The sequence below is a fragment of the Caenorhabditis briggsae genome, assembly GCF_000004555.2.
Source record: "Caenorhabditis briggsae complete genome, chrI, whole genome shotgun sequence".
Taxonomy (NCBI): domain Eukaryota; kingdom Metazoa; phylum Nematoda; class Chromadorea; order Rhabditida; family Rhabditidae; genus Caenorhabditis; species Caenorhabditis briggsae.
In genome coordinates this window covers 13,824,984-13,848,506 of record NC_013489.2, presented here as the reverse complement: position 1 = coordinate 13,848,506, position 23,523 = coordinate 13,824,984, and the positions used below count along the sequence as shown (strand labels likewise).

General features: G+C 37.4%; 3 protein-coding genes and 1 non-coding gene across 4 annotated transcripts in view; 3 read left to right on the top strand and 1 right to left on the bottom strand.

Moving 5' to 3' along the window:
- Nucleotides 1-2,619: 2,619 nt before the first annotated feature.
- On the top strand, nucleotides 2,620-9,876 carry CBG04379 (the record flags this gene model as incomplete). Its single annotated transcript, XM_045241488.1, has 14 exons — nucleotides 2,620-2,808; nucleotides 3,609-4,314; nucleotides 4,919-5,193; nucleotides 5,238-5,336; nucleotides 5,384-5,512; nucleotides 5,559-5,715; nucleotides 6,653-6,759; nucleotides 6,840-6,955; nucleotides 7,195-7,395; nucleotides 8,160-8,263; nucleotides 8,584-8,862; nucleotides 9,405-9,571; nucleotides 9,622-9,767; nucleotides 9,816-9,876. The coding sequence occupies 14 exons, from the start codon at nucleotides 2,620-2,622 to the stop codon at nucleotides 9,874-9,876; spliced, it is 2,736 nt and encodes a 911-aa protein (XP_045092659.1).
- CBG28954 lies at nucleotides 8,318-8,389 on the top strand. The gene has a single exon. It is a non-coding gene (tRNA).
- A 2,264-nt stretch (nucleotides 9,877-12,140) lies between the features above and the next one.
- CBG04378 lies at nucleotides 12,141-16,969 on the top strand (the record flags this gene model as incomplete). Its single annotated transcript, XM_045241486.1, has 10 exons — nucleotides 12,141-12,272; nucleotides 12,320-12,457; nucleotides 12,503-12,563; nucleotides 13,393-13,493; nucleotides 13,541-13,630; nucleotides 13,749-13,894; nucleotides 14,686-15,071; nucleotides 15,675-15,795; nucleotides 16,634-16,741; nucleotides 16,825-16,969. 10 exons carry the CDS (start codon nucleotides 12,141-12,143, stop codon nucleotides 16,967-16,969), a joined length of 1,428 nt encoding a protein of 475 aa, XP_045092658.1.
- Nucleotides 16,970-17,340: 371 nt separating this feature from the next.
- CBG04377 overlaps nucleotides 17,341-23,523 on the bottom strand; it is a gene marked incomplete at both ends in the record, with an annotated part of 6,749 nt that continues 566 nt past the window's right edge. The window contains 6 exons of the mRNA XM_045241485.1: nucleotides 17,341-17,546; nucleotides 18,214-18,864; nucleotides 19,458-19,867; nucleotides 21,014-21,573; nucleotides 21,731-21,913; nucleotides 23,249-23,515. Of these exons, the coding sequence (XP_045092657.1) occupies nucleotides 17,341-17,546; nucleotides 18,214-18,864; nucleotides 19,458-19,867; nucleotides 21,014-21,573; nucleotides 21,731-21,913; nucleotides 23,249-23,515 (2,277 nt within the window). The remainder of the gene's footprint in view (nucleotides 17,547-18,213; nucleotides 18,865-19,457; nucleotides 19,868-21,013; nucleotides 21,574-21,730; nucleotides 21,914-23,248; nucleotides 23,516-23,523) is intronic.

Sequence of the window (23,523 nt, the reverse complement as noted above, 5' to 3'; positions counted from 1 at the left end):
CCTGGATTCCTTTTAGCTGTGGCTTAAGGCTTTTCGAACTTTGTCTTCTTCTTTCCCTATAATAGTTCTTCTTCTTCTTCTTCTTCTTTTTCCAAAAATTTTTCTCCGAAATTTCAACGTCTTCTAAATTCTGAATCCGTGATTTTCAAACTTTGCTGTTAAGCTAGTTTTCTTCTCCACAAAATTCCTTCTTTTTGATACCCATATTGTCCATATTTGAAAAATTTTGCTTTTTGGAATCTGGAGAAGAGGAAGGGATTCAGAATCTAGAGAAGACCAGAAATAGATCAATATTAGCATCAAAATGACCCAAAATTTTGTGGGGAATTTCGCTAGTCTAGTTAGTCTAATTATAAAGGATTTTGGAAAATTTCGGGTCTTCTCCAATTTTGACTCTTCCTCTTCTCCAGAACTAAAAAACCAATTTTTTTTCAAAAACCTAAGCAATATGGGTGTCAAAATGTCCCAAATTTAGTGAAAAAGACTTTTGGTCTAGTTTTCAAAGTCAAAAATAGTTGGAATTTTGAGCTTCTTTTTTTGTCCGAACTAGAATATTTGAGTCGAATCATGTTTTCCACCGAATTTCTGATTTTTTGATACTAATTACATAAAAATTGCGCAATTTTTGAGATTCGACAACTTCTGAATCCAGAAGACGTCAACATTTCAAAATTTTAGAATCATGACAATATGGGTATCAAAATGTCCCAAATTCAGTGGAAAAGACTTTTGGTCCAGTTTCCTAAGTCAAAAATAAGTGGGAAGGCTGAAAATCTCTTCTCCAGATTTCACCCTAGAAGACGTCAAAATTTCGAAATTTCAGAATCATGGCAATATGGGTATCAAATTCTCAGGAATTTTGTGGAAAATTTGATTATGATAATTTCAAAGATCAATAGTGCTCCAGAAACCAAATAAACTCTTCTCCAGGTTTCACACCAGAAGACGTCAAAATTTCAAAATTTCCGAATGGCAATATGGGTATCAAAATGTCAGAAATTCTTTGGAGGTTCTTCTTTTTACCAAAAAAAATATTTCAAAGCCCTTCAGATTCTAAAAAATCTCTTCTCCAGATTTGACCTCTTGAACGCCCCCCCCCCCAAACAAAACCAATCAAGAGTTTTCACTTTTTTTTCACATGTTCAGACACATACATACATACTTCATAATGTTCAAGACGACTCCTGAAGGTGTCATCCCCCGAAGCTCCGCCCACTTTTTCTTCTTCGTCCATCGCTCAATTAAATCCACATAGCGTTCTTCTTTTCCCTATAGTTCCATTGTTATGAATGTGTCCGTCGGCACATAAGAAGAAGAAAAAGAAGAAGAAGAAGAAGGCTGGAGGGGGAATAATTTCGATTTCTTGACAGTGACGCTTCTTCCGGTCACTTTCACGAACTTTCTCAACTTTTCTCTGGAGAAGAAAAAGAAGAAGAAGAAGAGAAAATTACTTTGTACTGTACTCGCCTTGTGTTCACTTTCACACTCTTCCTGTGTTTTAATTCTTCTTCTTTTACTTCTGTTTTCGAGCAAAAAATCTCTTCTCCGAATTTAAGAAAATTTTGAAAACTGGAGAAGAGCTTCTCCGGATTCTCGAAAACGTTGAGAACCGGAACATATGTTTTTCGTGTATTCCACAACATTTCTAACAATTTGATACCCATATTGCCATGATTCTAAAATTTTGAAATTTGGACGTCTTTTGATGTGAAATCTGGAGAAGAAATTTTTTGGTTTCTAATACATTTCCAGAACCTGATATTGTGTTTTTTGTGTGTTCCACAAGATTTCCAACATTTTGATACCCATATTGCCATGATTCTGAGATTTTGAAGTTTTGACGTCTTCTAGGGTAAAATCTGGAGAAGAGATTTTTAGGATTATGGAGCATTTTCAGATTCTGAAAGCATGTTTTTTGTGTTGTCCACAACATTTCCAATAATTTGATACCCATAATGCCAATGTTTCAAAATATTTGAAATTTTGACGTCTTCTGGATTTCGGAAGTCGTCAGAACTCAAAAGATGTTCAATTTTCATGAAATGGGTATCAAAATGTTAGCATTTCTGTGGAAAGCGAAATTCAAGTCAAATATTCTAGTTCGGACCAAAAAGAAGCTCAAAATGGTCTTCTCCGATGTTTAGTTTCTTCTCCGAATTTGGAATTTTCAACTTTTTTCCTACGATTTAAGAGAAATAATGAACATGTTAAAAATCTTCACTTTATTTCCAACATTTTGATACCCATATTGCCATGATTCTGAAGTTTTTAAGTTTTAACGTCTTCTAGGGTGAAATCTGGAGAAGAGAATTTTAGGATTCTGGAGCATTTTCAGAATCTGGAACTATGTTTTTCGTGTTGTCCACAAAATTTCCATCAATTTGATACCCATATCGTCAAGATTCAAAAATTTTGAAATTTCGGGATTCTGGAGAAGAAGAAGACCCAAAACTTTGAAGTAAATGAAAGATGAGCGATATGGGTATCAAACGGCTCCAAATTTTGTGGATTTTCTTTTTTTCAACTTTTTCTTCTTTTTCATTAACTTTCAGATTTTTTAAATTCCCGTTTTCTTTCTCCTTTCCGTATTCAAGAAAAAAAGAGAATTTTCAGATTCCTATGCTTCTCCCCTATCTATTCTTCTTTCTAAGCCCATGTTGGGCTCAAAATCTAACCGACATGATTGCTCAGAATCCGCTTCTGGCCAAAATGTCAATGTTCCAAGAATATTCAGAAAACTCCACAATTCCATTACCGTCCACGCCAGATGACCAAGAAGAAGAAGAAGAGGATTTTGTAAGGAGATTGGTAAGAACAAGCTTGAAAAATGACAAATTTTGATACCCATATTGCCATGGTGCTGGAATTTCGAATTTTGACGTCTTTTGATGTAAAATCTGGAGAAGAGATTTTCTGGGTTCTGGAGCATTTTTAAACTTTGAAATAGCAATATTCGAGCTCTCCAGAAAAATCCTGACATTTTGATACCCGTATCGCCATGACTCTGAAATCTTGAATTTTGACGTCTTCTGATGTAAAATCTGGAAAAGAGATTTTCTGACTTCGAAAACACTTTGAAGACTTGAAATTTTGTTATCAGTGTTTTCTATAAAATTTCCAACATTTTGATACCCATAATGCCCATGTTTCAAAAATTTGAATTTTGACGTCTTCTGGTATTCAGAAGACGTCAATACCTGAAACTCAGAAAATTCTAGCAATATGGGAATCAAAATGTTGGAAACAAGTTGGAAAATCATGTTTTTGATAATCTAAGACATCTAAATATGTTAGAAGCTCAAAATTTCCTTCTCCAGATTTTGATGTATTTTCCTAATTCTGGAAAAAAAAAGTCAGGATTCAAACTGCATTCATCTAAATTTTTTTCGAATAAAAAAGAAGTCCAATCAATTTCCAATATTTTGGTATCCATATTGCCCATCTTTCAAAAGTTTCGAAATTTCTCTTCTTCTTCTCCAGAATCCATAACCCCAAAATTCAAATTTTTTAGAACATGGGCAATATGTGTATCAAAATTCAGGAAATTTTATGGGAAAAAAGATGCACATTAGAAAAATATTATTAGATTCGAAATTCAGAGTTTTCAGAGCTCCAAACGTTCCTCTACCCGGGAAACCGTATCCAACAACTTTGATGAGAGGTACAAGCAAATGAATGCGTCACTTTTTGATTCGGCAGATCCAGAGGTTGAGGATCTGGACTACCGTACCACTTCGGATGACGTGGACCTTCAGAAGACGTTGGAATCTGAAGAATCCTCTTCTTCTTCTCCATTTTCTGCTAGCCAATCACTATTTGATACTCCAATTGGGATGTCTTCAACGCTAGCGTCTTCAACTGCAGAAGTGACGTTACCTGAATTCTCCAGGAGTTCTTCTCCTTCTTTTTCTTCTTCTTCTCCATATTTCATTGCCTTTCCCAAAGCCTCCACGTCTTCTTTTGTGTCCTCCACCACTAATATGCAATCTTCCTCTTCTTTCCCAATTCTAGAAGACGTGACGTCTTCTGAACTCTCAGAATTCCCAGAATCCACACCGATAATCTTATCCCAAACGACTTCTGAAGACGAGGAACGATTTTTCATGGAACCTGAAGAATTGGTAGAGGACAATGATGTAGAAGACATCTCGACGTCTTCTGGAGACTTGACGACTTCTAAGATGCCAACGTCTTCATTCCAAGGGACCAGTTTAGTTCAGCTACAGGAGCTTCCTGACGAGTTCATTGAAAATCATCAAAATCAGAGAAATCTGGAGAAGAGGAAGGATGAGAACGAGGTTACACAGTTCAATGGTGAGTTTTGAAATCTGAAGAAGAGATTTTTGGGATTCCAGAGCATTTTTGAATGCCGAATTTGAGATATTCAAGTTTTCCATGAGATTTCTGACGATTTGATACCCATATTGGCATTATTCTAAATTCTTCAAGTTTGGACGTCTACTAGGGTGGAATCTGGAGAAGAGATTTTTTGGATTCTATAGCATTTTGGAATTCTGGAATTGTGAAATCCGAATCCTCCATAAAATTTTTAACGATTTGATACCCATATTGCCATGCTTCCAAAATTTTCAAAATTCGACGTCTTCTGAATTCAGAAGACGTCTGAACTCAAAAAGTGTGCAATTTTGATGAAATGGGTATCAAAATGTCAGAAATGCAGCGGAAAACAAAATTCGAATCATGTATTCTAGTTCGGATCAAAAAGAAGGTCAAAATTGTCTTCTCCGATTTTCAGTTTCTTCTTCTTCTCCAGATTCTGAATCCCAAATTTTAAAAATTTTTCAAAATATGACAATATGGGTATCAAATTGAAGCTCTTAACAAGCTTAACAAGATCCGAATAGTTTCAACCCCTGAAATTTTGTTTGAACCTGAAAAAGTTCTTCTCCGTCTCCAGGTTCTGAATCCCAAAAATCAAAAAACTCAAAAACATGGCAATATGGGTATCAAATTAAAGCTGTTGACGATCTGAATAAGGTTCAAGTGTTTTCAGATTTTAAAATTATCTGTAATTCTGAAAAATCTCTTCTCCATATTCCAAAATTTCCAGGTCGCTACAGTGTCTCCGCTACCAAGTACTACGTGGATAATCGTATCGATGGGGAGCACTATGAAAACGTTGTTCCAGAACAAATAGAAGACACAATACAAGAGAGGGGGGCAGAGGAAGTGGTACTGTAAGGATTACTGTAGAAAGCTTTGAAAAAAAATTTAAGGATCCATTTGCCGTGGAGCGAGAAATGAGAAAAATGACAAAGATGCATGCGGCGAAAACTCAAATTTTGGAAGATGAGGATCCTTTGAAGGGCTTAGAGGTGGATTTCCAGAATTTCAGAATTCTGAAATTTTGAAATTTTTTCAGACTATGATGCTCAAGGACCAGGAAAGAAGAAGGAATGATGAGGTGCCAGAAGAAGAGAAATTATCAATTGAAATTGATAAAAATGGAAGAAAATATGAGGCACGAGAGACCACTTATAGAGGGAAGAAAGTACTGTAGAATTCAGATTTTTTTTTAGAAATTTTCGAAATTCCAGACTACCGTAAACCTTTACAACAAAAATTTATACGGACACGACCTTATGAGATTCCCTGGGGCGATTTTTGATGATCGCATCGATGAGCCAAGACGAAAATCGGATAAAAGAAGGGCGGTGGCGTCGAGAATTGTGCTTTCAGATGATGAATTTCATCGTAAGTCTTCGAATTTTGATTTTCAGAAAGTTTGGTGACGTTAGATCTATTTTTCGGCTTATTCCCGTCATTTTGAGCCCCATATTGCCATGTTTTCAAAAATTTTGGAATTCAGAAATCTCCAGAATTCAAGATTCAAATGAAATAAACTTTGAAAAAATAATTTCTACAAAATTCCCGATTGGCATGATTCTGAAAGTTTGAAATTTCGACGTCTTCTGATGCAAGATCTGGAGAAGAGAATTTTCAGAATCTCGATGACTTAAAAAACGGGAAATTGTGTTTTTCGTGTTGTCCATTCAATTTCCAACAATTTGATACCCATATTGCCATGCTTTCAAATTTTTTGAAAATTCGACGTCTTCTGAATTCAGAAGACGTCTGAACTCAATACAGTGAGAAAAAGAAGAGGATTTTGTGAGGAGAATGGTATTTTTTTTTACAAATTTTGATACCCACAATGCCCATGTTTTAAAGTTTTGAAAATTTGACGTCTTCTGGTATGAAATCTGGAGAAGAGATTCTCTGGATTCTGGAGCATTTTTAAACTTCGATATAGCAAAACTCGAGTTCTCCAGTAAAATCCTGACATTTTGATACCTATATTGCCATGACTCTGAAATTTTGAAATGTTGACGTCTTCCGATGTGAAATCTGGAGAAGAGAAGAGAATTTTCAGAATCTCGTAATTTTAGAAAACCAGAAATTGTGTTATTTGAGTTTTCCACATTATCCCCAACATTTTGATACCCATATTGCCCATGTTTAGTCATCTTCAGATTTTGAGTTCTTCTTCTTCTCCGAATCTCAAAATCCAAAGTTATCAAAACATGGGCAATATGGGTATCAAAATGTCCCAAATTTCATGATTTTTCTTCTTTTAACCATCTTTATCTTTTTCTTCCTTTCTTAAAAATTTGAGAAACAATTTTTCTAGACATCAATCCCTCTTCCCCACGTCTTCGAAAAGTGCTTGCCGGTGTGACAACAAATGTGAAAACCGGAAAAAATATGTTCATCGATCAGAAACTTCAAAAAACTACGGTAAGAATCTGGAATATTCTGGAAACTTTTATTTTTCATATTTTCACATTTCCAGAACCCTCAAAATTTCAAATTTTCAGGAAGACGTCGAATCTGTGTGTTATAATACCAAAAAGAATACAGGGATTACGAAAATTTCTCCATTGGAAACTGATGATAATTTTTCCAAATTAGAGTGTCTGACCAAGTGTGCAAGGTACAGTAATCCTAGGTCAAATTTTGGCTAAACTCAAAACTTTTTGATTTTGCTGTATTTCCCGCGTGAAGAGCTTCAAAATGAGTATAATCATGACGTGCTTTAAAATTTTTCGATTTTTGGGGTCCATGCGCCTTTAAAGTCAAATTTGAAACTTATGCAATATATGTCGTGTTTATACTCATTTTGAAGCTCTCAACTCGCCAAATTCAAATCTTTAATCAAAAGTCTTTTTTTAGGTCCCCCACCTGCTATGCCGCCACTTACAGCACACCACTTGCCACATGTGCAATGTATGGACAATTTCAGAATCTGGCGTCGCACGTCTTCAGAAGTCAAGGATCTAGTTTACATAGAAAACTGTCAAAAAGTACTCTGAGATGTGTTAGAATGTTTGTTTCAAGGGAAGAGTTTGGAATAGAAGAAGAAGAAGAGGAAAGGTAGGATTTCGGGCCCAGAAAAAGAGAATTTTGGAGGAAAAAAAGAAATTTTCCAAGGAATTTATACACTTCAAAAGGATTTCTTCTTTTTTTAATTGTCAAACTTCTTTTTTTCTTCCTCCTAACCCATTTTGGGGTAACAAGAAGAAGAAGAAGAAGAAGAAGAAGAAGAAGAAGAAGAAGAAGAAGAAGAAGAATTTTCAGAAAAAAAGAAATTTTTTCCGGAAAATAGAGTAAAATCAAATCTGAAATTATATAATATATTTTTGGTAAAAGATTACTGTACTTGTCAACTAGATCCAGGGTCTGAAAGTCCAGGATTACTGTAGTTTTAGCTCCGCCTCATCTAGTTTGGCTCAAAATAAACCGATTTTCGTCTAGTTTTTTGCATTTTCCAGGTTTTCAAGTTGATTTTCTCTTAATTCCAACATAAAATGTTTATCTTTAGAAGTTTCAGCCAATTTTCAGCCAAAAATAAGCAGTTTTCAGCCAAAAACAGGATCATAACTAAATTGGGCGTAGTTAGGCTTAAAATCGAGATTTTCTTGTTGGATTTTTTGCATTTTTCTTGTCTTATGAACTTAAAATTTGTATTTCACTGAAAATTCTAAATTTCTACTAAAGGTGTCTTAGATTTTCAGCCATTTTCAGCCAAAACTAGAAAATACTGCTATATGCTTCATTTTCAACCGATTTCCATCTATTTTTTTTTTTCGAATATCCCTCTATTATTATCTTTTACTAATCATTTTTCCATCTTCCAGTGCCCCTCCATTCCTGCGTCTCGTCGAAAAGGACATCATCTCTCCGGCCTCCCCATCCAACACACTCTCCTCCTCCTCCACCACCCTCCTCTTCTCTCAACGCGGTGAGTAGGCGCCTCGCCGTTCTTATACGCCGTCCACCCCGCTCCTCAATGTGTGGGGGTATAGCTCAGTGGCAGAGCATTCGACTGCAGATCGAGAGGTCCCCGGTTCAACTCCGGGTGCCCCCTAGTTCTTTTTTGCTTTTTTGTAGACCTTTTTAATGATGTTTAGATGATCCGGAAGGTCTTTCTTGCGGGTTTTTTTTTGGATTTTGGTCAAAAATGTCCCATTTTGTGGAAAAAACTTATAAGAATGGGATTAATAAATTGAATTTTTTGAAGAAACGCCATTAAATGAATATTCTGAAAAATTCAATTTTCAGCCAAATGTCCAACTGGCCAAGATGTCATTTTCGTAAGATCTGATGACGTAGAAGCTTCCAATTCAAATTCCAAATACGTGGAAATCACTGAAGACGACTGTGTCTTCGCCTGCCTCACAAATTCCCGTCCAGGGGGCGGAGCTTCGGATTGCTCAGCTTTAGAATACGATAAGACACGTGGATTTTGTTATTTGATGGGGAATATACCTAATGATGATATGGCAATGACACCAAGGCCAAGGAATCCGGTGAACAGTTATGAGAAGATTTGTATTCGGCGTAAGTTGGTATACTGTAGGTTTCAAACTACCGCATCTCGGTCAGTTTTGATCCATGTTTAACAATTTTTAAAATTTTGAACTTTGCACACGGAGTGCTTCAAAATGAATATAATCATGACCTACTTTCAAAATTTTCGGTTTTTCGATGGTCCATGCGCCTTTAAAGTCGATTTTCAAAAAAGCTCAAAATAGGTCGTGTTTAGGCTCATTTCAAAGCTCTCATTGCGTAAAAATCGAAAATTTATGAAATTTGGCATTGAAAACCTCAAATTGAAGCTAAACATCAATTTCGGTGATTTTTGTTCTTTGAAACTACCGTATCTCGATCAATTTTCGTCGTAATTTCAATATTTTTCGAGTTTTGGATTTGCCTTGTTTTGAGCTTCAAAATGAATATAACCATGACCTACTTTTGGAATTTTCGATTTTTCGAAGGTCCATGCGCCTTTAAAGTCGAAATTTTAAAATTGTTCCAAATAGGTCGTGTTTGGGCTCATTTCAAAGCTCTCAACCCAACAATTTCAAATATGATAATTTCAGAGTCCTCCGCTAACAAATGTTCGGGAGGGCAGCCAATTCGACACCGTCAAAAAGTGCTAATTGGTCATTTAGTAGACGCTCATTCCGTTGGATCCGCCGCCGAATGTCTCGATTTGTGTATTGAAAAACATACAATTGGATGTGTGAGTGTGATGTTTTATGCAAAGGTATTAGGGTTACTGTAGGTTATTGGGTTACTGTAGCCTATTTGTTCCAGGAATCCACACTAAATTGTATTCTAAATGACTCCACGAATTTGGAAGATCCAGCGTCGTTTTTTGATGAAAATGCGACTATTGTGGATTTCTTCTCTATTCAGGATTGTTTGGGAATTCGAGAAGTGAACCGGAGAGCTAAAAAGAGGTCAAAATTTTGAAAAAATTTTTAAAAAATTTTTAAAAATTATTCCAGAAAATCCCAAAATCGAATCGAAAAACTGGCTAGATTGAGGAGAAAAATGGCAAGGATCTAAATTTTAAATTTTCTGACACTTTAATTTAAACGACGGGTTTCTAATTTATTGTTTCTTTAATTTATCTGTGATCTTTTATTTTTTTGACAATTTTGAATTTTTTTCTTATTAAATTATTTACGAAATTTTTCCTTGTTATAACTAGAATCTCCATTTAATTTCCAACATTTTGATACCCATATTGCCCATGTTTCAAAAATTTTAAGATTTTTTGGATTCTGGAGAAGAAGAAGAAACTGAAATTTGGAGAAGACCAAAGATGGACAATATGGATATCGAAATGTCGAAAATATCCTGGGAAACACGGAAAACACATTTTCTGGTAATTTAGAATTTTGAGATTCTGAAAGTTCTCTTCTCCAGATTTCACCCTAGAAGACGTCAAAACTTCAAAATTTTAGAATCATGGCAATCTGGGTATCAAAATGTTGGAAATGTCCTGGGAAACGCAGAAATCATATTTTCTGGTTATCTAGAATCTTGAGATTCTGGAAATTCTCTTCTCCAGATTTCACCATAGAGGGTGTCAAAAATTCAGAAATTCAGAATCATGGCAATATGGGTATCAAATTGTTGGAAATTTCCAGGAGAATAAGAATATTCTATTTTCAAGTCTAAAAAATTGCAATTTTCAAAAAAAATCTCTTCTCCAGATTTCACCCTAGAAGACGTCAAAACTTCAAAATTTTAGAATCATGGCAATATGGGTATCAAATTGTAGGAAATTTCCGGGACAATAAGAATATTCTATTTTCAAGTCTAAAAAATAGCCTTTATTCTGGAAATTCTCTTCTCCAGATTTCACCATAGAGGGTGTCAAAAATTCAAAAATTCAGAATCATGCCAATATGGGTATCAAATTGTTGGGAAATGAATGGACAACACAAAAAACACATTTTCCCTCTTTCTAAAATTCTGAGATTCTGAAAATTCTCTTCTTCAGATTTCACATCAGAAGACGTCAAAAATTCAAAATTTTAGAATCATGGCAATATGGGTATCAAATTGTTGGAAACTTCCAGGAGAATAAGAATATTCTATTTTCAAGTCTAAAAAATTGCAATTTTCCAAAAAAATCTCTTCTCCAGATTTCAAATCAGAAGACGTGAAATTGGTCAATTGCTCCGAGTGGTCAAGCGGTTGCCGGGGCAACCGTGTGTTATGGGAATTTGTGTATAAATAAAATTTTTGAGAAGGCGAAACCTTTTTCTGCTTCTTATCCTCCTTCTTCTTCTTCTTTTTCCTTTTCCGAATTTCACTAAGATGCACTTTTCTAGTCATTTTTTAAGGCTTTTTTAGAAGCAAAGAATAGTTTTAAGGTTTCCTCCTTTTTTTTAAATTAAAAAAGTCTTTTTTTTTTCTTTTTTTTTCATATTGAATCTGGAGAAGAAGAAGAGATGTAAGGATTAGAGAGTCTCGTGATATTAAAGATATTGAAATTACTTTTTTTTTGTTTTTTCCGGAACATTCTTGTATATCCTTAAAGGCCACCATGATCATTTTCATCTTCTTCTATTTCTTCTTGAACCAAAATATGGAGAAGAGGAAGGAAATTTTTTTCAAAAATTTTTTTCTTCTCCAGATTCTGAAGAAAGTTTTGAGAAAAAAAGAAAATCAGTACGAAAATAAGAATCTCCACAAAATTTGGAACATGTTGATACCCATTTTGTCCTATTTTGGTCTTCTCCGAACTTCTTGTTCTTCTTCTTCTCCGAATTCCAAAATTTCGAAATTTTCCGAATATGAGCAAGATGGGTATCAAAATGTCCCAAATTCTATGGAGATTATTCTTTTGATTCTATGTCTCCACACTAAGCGAATGACCAATTTCACGCCTTCTGATTTGAAATCTGGTGAAGAGATTTTTGGAAATTCGAAACATTTTTAAGTCTTGGAAACAAAATGTTTGTGTTGTCCACGAAATTTCTGATATTTTGATACCCATATTGCCATGATTCTAAAGTTTTGAAATTTTGACGTCTTCTGATGTTTCTGGAGAAGAGATTTTTTGGATTCTGGAGCATTTTCCGAACCTAAAGTTGTGTGATTCGTATTTTCCACATGGTTTCCGACATTTTGATACAAATATTGCCCTATTTTGGTCTTCTCCGAATTTCAGGCTCTTCTTCTTCTTCTCCGAATTTCCAATTTTCGAAATTTTCGGAACCTGGGTAATATGGGTATCAAAATGCCCCAAATTTCATGGAGATTCTTTTTTTGATCTTATTTTTCTTTTTTTCAGAATTTTCCAGAGTCTCCTCCAGATGCGACCTCATGCTAATCATGTTCTACTTCTAATTGTCTATGTATTTGGGACCCTTTTCCTTTTTGTTCAATTCCTAAAAAGTCCAATTTTCCGACGACACAATTTTGAGGAAAAAGACGACAATTTTTGGGTAAAAATGTGGTTTTTTGAACTCTTAACGTCTTCTGAAAAAATCAGAATCCTCAATTTTCAATGACGCCATCTGACGATTCTGAAGATTCCAACAATTCTTCGGAGCCAATTATTCCCGAAAAATGTCAATGCAAATCTACAGTAACCGGAAAGATCTACAATTTTTGCTATAAATTGCCAGAAGTAAACTGAAATAGAATGTTCTAGAATTGAATTTTTTTTTTCTAGAATCCGAAAATCCTTGGCAAACGATTTAGCTGCGACTTTGTGGAGGAATGGGAGAAAATTGGTGAGAAAAACTTTTTATTTTAGATTTCGTCAAATTTCATGTCGTCAAAAATGTTTGCCTTGTAATTGCCGTCATTTTGATACCCATATTGCCCATATTCCAAAAAAATTAGTATTCTGATTCCAGGAGACGTCAGAGGATTCAGAATTTCGAAAATCTTATAAATAGAGGCATTATGGGTATCAAAATGACGGACATTTTTTGAGAAGTAAAGTGAACGATGGAATATCGCTAAAATCTTGAACACAAAAATTCTGTATTTTCGACGTCTTCTGGTTCAGAAGACGTTGAATTTTAGAATCTTGAATTTCTCAAAGTTTGTGATTTCTCTTTGTTAAAAATGTTCTTCGTCGAAATTCCGTTGTTTTCAAATCCACATTGCCCATATCGAAAGAAATCTAAGATTCTGAATTCAGAAGACGTCTTCTGAATTCAGAATTCTCAAAATTACAAAAATATGGCAATATGGGTATCAAAATGACAGAAACTTCATGGGAAACAAAGTTAACAATGAAAAATCGGTGAAATCTTGAACACAAAAATTCTGAATTTTCGACGTCTTCTGAAATTTAGAATTCAGAATTCCAAAATCTTTGTTTTTCGCTAGTTCCCATCGTTAACCTTGTCCACCTCTCAATTTCCGTCATTTTGATACCCATATTGCTCATATTCCAAAAACCCCAGGATTCTGAATTCCTGACGTCTACATTGATTTAGATTTCAGTTTCCCTTCAAACTAGGTCAATATGGGTATCAATTCCAGTTAAAATTTTGAGAAAAATCCATCTAACGTCGTGAAATTCCTCACAAATGTCGTGTTTTCCTTCAGAATCTTCCTCAAAATTCTTGAATTTGGAAAAACAAAAAATCACGGATTCAGTTTTTGTGACAGCATTTAGTAATCAATTTGTGAGAAATGGAATGAGATTGGTGAGGAATTTTCCAGAATTTTTTTCGTCTAAATTGAAGATTTTCAGATTTCCTCAATTCGAAAATTGGGATATCGACAGAAAATTATTTTATACAATTTAGGAATTGCTGAAGATAATTTAAGAATGTTAAAAGAGGTACAGCACACCCTATTTTTTTTCAAAATTCCAAATTTTGGAATTCCAGAACTCCTGTAATCTGGAAATTCGAAATTTCAATTTTTCAAATTTCCCGCCATCCATGAACCAACTCAAGTCCTATCGCTGGAAGCCAATAGTCATTGCTCAGGTTCTCCGGGATTACGGTAGTTTGTGGTATTTGGACTCATCGGTGATTTTTGAGAAATCCAATGTTTCTCATGTCTATGACTTGGTGAATTGTTATGGGAAAGTTAGGAAAAGGTACAGTAACCCAGAAAAATCGATAATCGTGCAATTCCAAATATCAGGTCTTAATCTCCAAAAAATTTGCGACATTTTGATATCCATATTGCCCATGTTTCAAAAAATTTGAAACTTTGGAATCTGGAGAAGAAGAAGAACCTGAAAATTGGAGAAGACCGAAATATGGCAATATGGGTTTCAAAATGTCCCAAATTTTGTGGAGATTCTTGTTTTGACATTTTTTCCTTTTTTATTGTGAAAATATGAAAAAATCAACAATTTCGAATTTTTCAAAAAACCTTTTCTTCAAATTTTTTGAAAGTTTTTGGAAAATCTACAAGGTAAAGATAAAAATATGATCAAAACAAGAATCTCCAAAAAATTTGCGACATTTTGATATCCATATTGCCCATGTTTCAGAAAATTCGAAATTCTGCAATCTGGAGAAGAAGAACCTGAAATTCGGAGAAGACCAAAATAGGGCAATATGGGTATCAAAATGTCAGGAATCATGTGGAAAATACGGCTAAAATGTTTCCAAGTCGCAAAAATAAATCAGAATTCAAAAAAATCTCTTCTCCAGATTTTACATCGGAAGACGTCAAAATTTCAAAAATCAAAAAATGTTTGGCAATCCATGACAAAAGGGAAAACAAGATTTGAAAAAAGAATCTCCACAAAATTTGGGACATTTTGATACCCATATCTACCATGTTTTGAAAAATTCGAAAATTTGAAATCTGGAGAAGAAGAAGAACCTGAAATTTGGAGAAGACCAAAGATGGACAATATGGGTATCAAAATATCAGAAATCATGTGGAAAACACAGCTAAAATAATTCCAAGACTGAAAAGTGATTCAGAATTCGAAAATGCTCTTCTCCAGGTTTCACATCAGAAGACGTCAAAATTTCGAAATGTCAGAATCATGGCAATATGGGTATCAAAATACGCGAAATTTTGTGGAGATTATGAGCAAATCAGGAAAAGGAACAGTAATCCAAAAAATCTACAGTATTCCTTTTTCAGACCGCCCATGCTCACCAGCTACAGTAGGGATATTCGTGAGAATCGAGAACCCCATGAAAATGGTTGGGACCAGAAAATTTGGGAAAAAAATTTACAAGAATGCCGAAAGAGTCAGTATTTGCTACACGGTTACAGTGGACACGGGATACTGTCAGTCACGCATCCAGGTACAGTAAGCTACAGTAAACGATTTTGTGAAAAAATTCGATTTTTTTTGGATTCTGGTTTTCAGAAGGCGTCGAAAATTCTGGATTTTTTTGCGATTTTCCGTTGTTAACCTTGTTTTTCATGAAATTCCCGTCATTTTGATACCCATATTGCCATGATTCCGAGTTTTTTTAAATTTCGGAATCTGAAATCTGGAGAAGAGATTTTCCAGAATCTCGAATCTCAAGAAATCGGGACAATGTGTTTTTTGTGTTGTCCATTCAATTTCCAACATTTTGATACCCATATTGCTATGATTCTGAAATTAACGAAATTTTGACGTCTTCTGATGTGAAATCTGGAGAAGAGATTTTTTGAATTCTGAATTATTTTTGAGTCTTGGAATAATTTTAGGTGTGTTTTCCACGTGGTTTCTGACATTTTGATACCCATTTTGCCTTATTTTGGTCTTCCCCGAATTTCAGCTTCTTCTTCTTCTCCAGATTCCAAATTTTCGAATTTTTTAAACATGAGCAATATGGGTACCAAAATGTCCCGAATTCGGTAGAAATTCTTCTTTTGACCTAATTTATGAGATTTCCAGACAACTTGAAAGTTTTCAGAAGTCTACAAGTACTTCCCCACGAATCCGGGGGAGCTTAAAAAAGAAAAAGCGAAAATGTATGATGCTGGGTTCGTTTTTGCAGTCAATACTCGACAAACCATGATGAATATTGTGAAATGGTGGGGATTTGGAATTTTTGGAAAAAATTTTTCAAAAATTTTTTTTGGGGTTTTCAATTTTTTTTCGAAAACTGTGAATCTCTGAAAGTTTTCATTTATCAGATCTTGTTGCACATGAAATTTGGAACGTTTTGATACCCACATTGCTTATGTTTCGAAAAATTCGAAAATTTGGAATCTGGAGAAGAAGAAGAACCTGAAAATGTGGAAAACACATCTAAAATTATTCCAATACTCAAAAATGATTCAGAATTAAAAAAAATCTCTTCTCCAGATTTCACATCAGAAGACGTCAAAATTTCCAATATTCAGAATCATAGCAATATGGGTATCAAAATATCAGAAATTTCGTGGAAAACAAATTTAACGATGAAAAATCACAAGAAAATCCGAAATAAAAATTCTGGATTTTCGACGTCATCTGAAATTAAGAAGTCAGAATTCCAAAATAAGTTTTTTTGCTGTTTTTTATCGTTGACTTTGTTTACCACGAAATTTCCGTCATTTTGATACCCATATTGCCCATTTTGCCAACTCTTTGAGATTCTCAATCTAGAAGACGTCAAAATTCAGAATCTAGAAATTCTCAATTTTATGATTTTTCGTATCGTTAAATGTGTTTCTCTCAAAATTTCCGCCATTTTGATACCCATATTACCCACATTCCAAAAATTTTCGAATTATGAATTCAGAAGACGTCAGAGGATTCAGAATTCGACAATTTTCGAATGAGGTTAATATGGGGATCGATTCCAGCTCAAATTTCGCGAGAAATTCATCTAACGATGTGAAATCTCGTGAAAACAGCCGCGATTCGAGATATTCAAAGATTTTCCAGGTACTTTCTCTGTGCTCTCGAGGAAGATTGCATGGCTCCAAAGTCCGCAGTGCTCGGGTGTCAATTCGTCGACGACGACCGTTTCAGGACCTATGCGGGGTGTCATCGGTAAGATCAATTATTGATTTTTTTGGGATCAAAAAAGTCCAAAAATCCCAATTTTGAGGTCAAAAATTGGGGTTTTTTTCCAGATACGACCAATCCATCATAAATCTAGTTTTGGCTAATCAATTCTGGTACGATCGCCGGTATTATGTCTCACAAATCGTCGATTTTTTTCATATCGATCGGGCGGGAACCCCAGGGGATTTCCAGGATAAAATGAAGTGCATTTAGGCCTGTCTTAGGCCTTATTTTCGAATTTTTAGGTCATTTTTTGTGATAAGTTTTGTGATAGATAAACTTGTGTAATTTTTTCCCAGGGAATTCATTTGAATTTTTGCAGACGGGGGGATAGGAAGGAATTACAGAAAAGAAGGGAAAGGAAATTTAATTAAACGATAGTTAATTATAATTGGGCATGGGATAATTGGGGGGTGGGGATAAAGCCAGGAAAATTTTTTGCAGGGGGAAATTCATCAAAAAAGAGTCAATTAAACGAATAAAGCCAAAAAGAAAAATCATTAAAAAAAACAGGATTTTTTGAGATTCTAAAGTATAGAGAATGGGCCTGAAAAGGGCCTAAAATCGGGCCTGAAATGCACTCTCTAGTAATTGTTGCGTTGATATCCATAGTCACGACGTGACGATGAGCCTCCAGATGACGTCGAGTAGTGATTCTGATTCTGATTCCAATGGCCTACAGAAGCTGAAGACGTTGACGACGTCGATGGTGTGGCGCCGGTGGTCCAGTTGGTATCCGGGTTGGCCATTTGACCGTGGTCGTCGAGTCCGCCCCAGACTTGATAGTTAACTGAAAAAATTAGGATTCAGGAGACGTCGGAAATTCAGAAACTCTTGAAATTTGGATTTTTGAAAAATTCAGAAGACGTCAGAATTTTTAAACGTGGAATATCAAGATTTTCCCTTCATCAACTTTCTTTCTCTCGAAATTCCCGTCATTTTGATACCCATATTGCCCATACTCCAAAAATTTCGGGATTCTGAATCCAAAAGAGGTCAGAGGATCCAGAATTCCAGAAGTTTCAAAAATAGGGCAATGTGGGTTTCAAAATGACGGAAATTTATTGGGAAATAAAGTTAACACCTAAAAATCTTAATTTTGCCGTCTCCTGAATGCAGAAGACGTCGGTATTCAGAATCTCGAAATTTTCAAATTTTAGAATTTCACTTCGTCAACTTTCTTTCTCTTAAAATTCACATCATTTTGATACCCATATTGCTCATATTCAAAAAATTTTAAGATTCTGAATCCAGAAGACGTCCAAGGATTCAGAATTCGATTTCTGTTTAAACTAGGTCAATATGGGTATCGATTCCACTTCAAATTTTGAAATAAATCCATCTAACGTCGTGAAATCAACAGAAAAATAACAGAATTCGAGATTTTTGAGATTCAAAAGTTCAAAATCCTTAACAACCGAATTTTTAGCCTGTTTTTTCTGGAAAAACACGCTCACCATTATTCTCAAATCCATATGCTTGGTATCCCTGATTTCCAGCAGCATTATTTAGGGGATATCCTCCTGATGAGCCGCCACGATAGTTGGTGCTGGTAGTGCTATTGCTGTTACTCGAGTATCCCGAACGTGGTGGATCCATCATTCTACTGTAGTCAGTGCCACGTGCAATTCCAGATGATTGAATTCCATAAGTCGGCGTTTGACGGGAAGAAGCTGAAGACGACGTGGTGTGAGACGAAGGGGCCTGATGACGTGAGCCTCCAGAAGTACGACTCTCTGCTGCACGTCTACTACTACTAGACATGGTTGGAGCCGATCGTTCACTTTCTCTTCTGGAGGATGATCGATGATCATCTCGATGCGGAATCTTCGGCAGAGTGGGCGGAGCCAAGACATCAGAAGCCTGACGTCTTCTGGACGACGATGAGGAGCCTTCTCTCGAGAACCGTCCATTTCCTGCTGCTCCTGCCGAGAGTGCCATCGCCTGTTGCTCCAACTGCATCTTCTGCTTCTGAACTTCCAACTCGAGACGTGCTCTTTCCAGTTTCTCAGCTTCCAGACGGATTCGCTCCTTCTCTCGTTCGATTTCGCGACGTTGCTCGCGAATGCGATCCTCCTCCTCTCGTTTTGCCAATAGTGCCATCATTCCTGCAAATTTAGACATTTTTGGAAATTTTTGAAAAATTTGTAATTTCAAAAAACCCGAATCTCGGCATTTTCTTATTGATTTCACATCGTTAGATGGATTTGGCTCGCGAGTTAGAGTGAAATTGATACCCATATTGCCCATATTGCAAAAATTTTGGGTTTCTGAATCCTCTGACGTCTTCTGGATTCAGAATCTAAAAATGTTTTGGAATATAGACAATACTGGTATCAAAACCACGGAAAAGTCGAGAGAAATGAATTTAACGAAATAGTTTTTCTAGAAATTCGAATCCAGAAGACGTCAGAATTCAGAATGTTCGAAATCTTGAATTCCGGAAATTTTGCATTGATATCACTGCGTTAGATGAATTTGGTATGATATTGAAGAAGAATCGATACCCATATTGCCATATTCCAAAAAAAATCAGGATTCTGAATTCCTGACGTCTTCGGGGGTTCAGAATTCACTTTCTGTCTGAACTAGGCCAATATGGATATCAATTCCACGTCAAATTTTGAGTTAAATTCATCTAACGTCGTAAAATCTTTCGATAACCATCGGGATTCGAGATTTTTTGAATTTCTTTTTCCACCTCCACCCATCAGGCTCACCTGTGCCTTCCGATCCTGCTCGTCATGTTGACGTCTTCTAGCCGGCTCCTGTTCTTGCTGACGTCCACGGATCTCCATCGAATAATGACGATGGTCCTCGTCACGTCTTCTAGATCCCTCACGAATCGGCGATTTCTCGTGACGTCTTCTGCCTCCTGCTTCAGAGTCCGCTCTCCCACGCTCTCGATACTGTTCCGTTTGATACGATGCTCGTGGAGCCGGTGACGGTGGTCTTCCGCCGCTACGTGGACGTTGAGAAGACGATGACCCAGATGACGTCATTGAAGAAGTGGGCGGAGCGTTCCGACGAAGCGACGACGTGCTAATGTTGTTGGGAATGGAACGTTCGACGCTGCGCTTGATGGTCACTCCTTTTCCACCACGACAATTGCTGGAAACGCTTTTAGAAAATAAAGGATAAAGGTTTGCTAGAAGCTCAGGCCTGTTTCTGATTCTAGGCCGACGACTCTAGGCCGTTTCGATTCGGCCTAAGGCTCCTAGATTCGGTCTATGGCCTTGAGAATCGAGTTAAGACCTTCTGGGTCGGTCTAGGACCGACCCTTACGCTCGGCCCTAAAGTTTATACGACCGGCCTAAGGACTTTAGAATCAGCCTATGACCTTTATTATCGGCCTAAGGCTCCTGGATTCGGCCTATAGCCTTTAGAATCGAGCTGAGGCCTTCAGAATCGGTCTAGGACCTGTACTCACGGCATAAGATGTTTAGGATCGGCCTAAAGTCTATGCGACCGGCCTAAGGCTTTCAGAATCGGCCTGCGACGTTTATGTTGGGGCCTAATGTCTACACGATTGGCCTCAGGTCCTTAGAATCGGCCTGAGATGCTTATGATGGGCCTGAAGTTTTGAGAATCGACCTAAAACCGTTTAAAACCGATTTCCACGAATTGCAAATCATTTTTAAGGCGATTGTGGACCAATTTTAGGCCAATTTCTTCCGCTTCTTTAGGCCATTTTGAAGCCGTATCGCTCAGTTTTTTGCGCCATTTTAACCCCCCAAAAAAAGGCCTTGCCCTCTGTTTCCATATCATTTTAGATCCGGAAAGTTTCAGATCGATTTGAGATCGTTAAGGGCAACAAGACCCCAAATTTCAGGCCAATTCGGACCATTTTTAGGCCGACATGTTTGAAATCCAAGTCATTTTAGGCCCGTTTTAGGCCAATTTCACCCGCTATGAATCGCTTTTAGGGCTTTTCAGGCCTTTTCAGACCCCTTTAATTGCTAAATTGCACCGTTTTCAGGCCATTTCAGAGACCAATGGTCAAAATAAGCCGATTTCCTTCGTTTGCCGGCCCTTTTCAACTCAAAATAGGTCACATTAAGCGTTCGCCTTTTAAGGAATTCTCAGATCGTTTTGAATCGATTCCTGTCCGTTTTGGGCCTGACCGCGGTCGACCGTCATTTTAGATGATCTTGGTCATTTTGCTCATTTTGAGCGGACATCAGCTCGGAATTTCGAATTTCCAGTCGATTTTGGCCCATTTTCAGCGCCATTTTCAGCTATTCCACACATTCTAACCTCGTATCAACACGTGCCGAAATAATCAACGATTCTCTTCCCTCTGCTCCTCGTCCTCCTCCTCCACCCTGTCTCGACGACGATCGAATCGGTGAAACGGGAACTCTGGATGCTCGCGGAGCCGTCGCCGCCGCCGCCTGGATGATTCGCCGTGAGTCTCGTTCCGGTGACTCTCGTTCCGTGAGCAATTCATTGTCATAAATGATCGGCTTCCTTCTCTGCGTCTCTCGTCTCTCACGGCTTCTCGACCGTTCCGGCGGCTGAATTTGCGGTCGTTTCTGTCGTTTTTCGCCCAAATCTGATGACGTCGGCGCCTGAATCGTTTGACGCGCTTCCTTCTTGGCGTTCTGTGGTGTTGATTCAGAAGGCTTAGCCGGGCGTCGTGGCGGTGGCGTCGTCGATTCTGGAGCCGTAATCTGTGCTCGTTGCTTCTTCTTCGGTGGTTCTGGTGCAGGGGCAATGGTGGCGGCTACTGATTCGGACGTCTTCTGCTTCTCCTCCATCTGTCGTTTCTCCTGAGCAATGCGTTCCGCTGATCCCGTTAGATGCGATTCGGAAACCTGAATGAATGAATTTTAGGGAGAAAATTCATAGTTTTAGAGCTATTTTCGAGGGTTTTAAGGCTGAAAATCGCATATTAGGACTATTTTTAGCTGAAAATCGCCATTTTCAGCTCATTTTCTCCGGAAAATCCCAAATTTGGGCTCGATTGCTCACCTTCTCCACTCTCAACACGCGTCCCTGATAGTTCTTCTTCTGCAACGACGTGATGGCGAAATCCATAGCGGCGACGTCGGCGAAAGTGACCAACGCGAAGCAATTCTTGATTTCCCCCTCATGCGACGGGCGCGAATTGAAGATTTTCGCCTGGACCACTTTTCCGTATTGACTCGCGAGTTGCTGAAAATGTCAGTGGTTTTTTCAGGGTTAGAATTGGCATTTTTTCATAGAAGTTGGATGTGTTTCATTCGTCCAATGTAGCTACCGTAAAACCTGTAATAGAAGGGCCCCCATACTGTCAATTTTGAGCTCAATTATCTCGGTTCCTATAAGAGATATCAAAAAGTGGTTAACTGATAGAATGTTTTTTTATATTATAATTAACATTTTGTCCGTTGACCTTTTTTTTATATGTTGGTCAGGGACTGAGATAAATGAGCTTAAAGTTGAAAGTCAGGGACCCTTATATTACAGGTTTTGCGGTATTTTCTCTAGATATAGTGTTAGAATTGCCCAAAACAGCGTTTTCAGCCAGCCCAAGCCCTCTCTAAAATGCAATTTCCAGCAATTTTGTTCCCCAAAAGCCTACTAGAACTGCTGCTGCTGCATAGGAATAGAGGAACACAGGAGATGAGAGGGAGAAAGTACAGATCACCAAGAGACGCAGAGAAAACGAGAAATCATTCAAACAATACATCAAAAGTGTAATTGTACCGGTGTATGTCTGTGTGCGTATGCAGAGAGTATGACTCATTGCTTTCGTTGAATTCGCATTAGACCTTCTTGTGCTGATCCGGGGTTACTGTAGTTACAGTAATCCATCGGAGACTTTCAGCTATCGAAATCCACAGTTAGAGCTACCGTTAACCAAATTTTCAGCATGCTACAGTAATCCTCCAGCTTCCGAGAATCAGAATTTCAGCTACCGTAATCCAAGTATCCAATTAACGTATTTCAGGTTTTCAGCTACCGTAATCTGCTTTCACTGAAGCCTTTCTTCCTTTTGAACACGTTCAGCTACCGTAATCCTTCTCAATCTATAATCCATCTAGAAGCATCCTATAGCTACAGTAATCTCCTGTAGCTTGTCGTCGGGATTTGCGCTTTGTCCAAATACAGTTGTCGGACTACAGTAATCCCTTGGAGAGTACTGTAGGCGTCCATTTTGGCTCCGAAATCCTGTTTTTTCCTCCAAAACTTCTAGAATCGTCTCCAAAAATTTCAGAAATCAAAAATCCAGCTAATAAACCCCCTAGTTCCCTTATTTTTAGAACCAGAGACTCAAAAACTGGCTTCTAGAGCATCTTCTGGAGTTCCAGTTCAATTTTGACGCTTCTAAAAGCCTGCAAGAGCTCAAAAGTTCAATTTTTAGCACTTTTTAGCAGCCGTGTGATTCTAAACTATTCTAGAACGTCATCTGAACGCTTCTAAGAGCTTCTAAGCGCTCAAAAATTCAACTTTCCGCGTTTATCAGCGTTCTAAACGCGTCTGAAGCTTTCAGAATCATTGAATTACCTTCACACTTGACGCCTTCGTCGACGGTGCCATTCCACGAATCCAGATGGACGTTTTGCGTGATTCGTCGGCGAGTAGAAGGCCTCCAGCTGGCTTCGTTGGGGGCTTCGAGGCTGTCGTAGTTGTGGTAGCGGTTGGAGCCGCCCCTTCCTTCTTCTCGTCCTGCTTCTGGCCGCTCTCCTCCTCATTTTTCGTGTCTTCCGGAGCTGCTTCTGCGACTTCTGGAGCTCCTGTAGCTCCTGCTTCTCCACCAGCCGCTTCTGAAGCCTTGACGC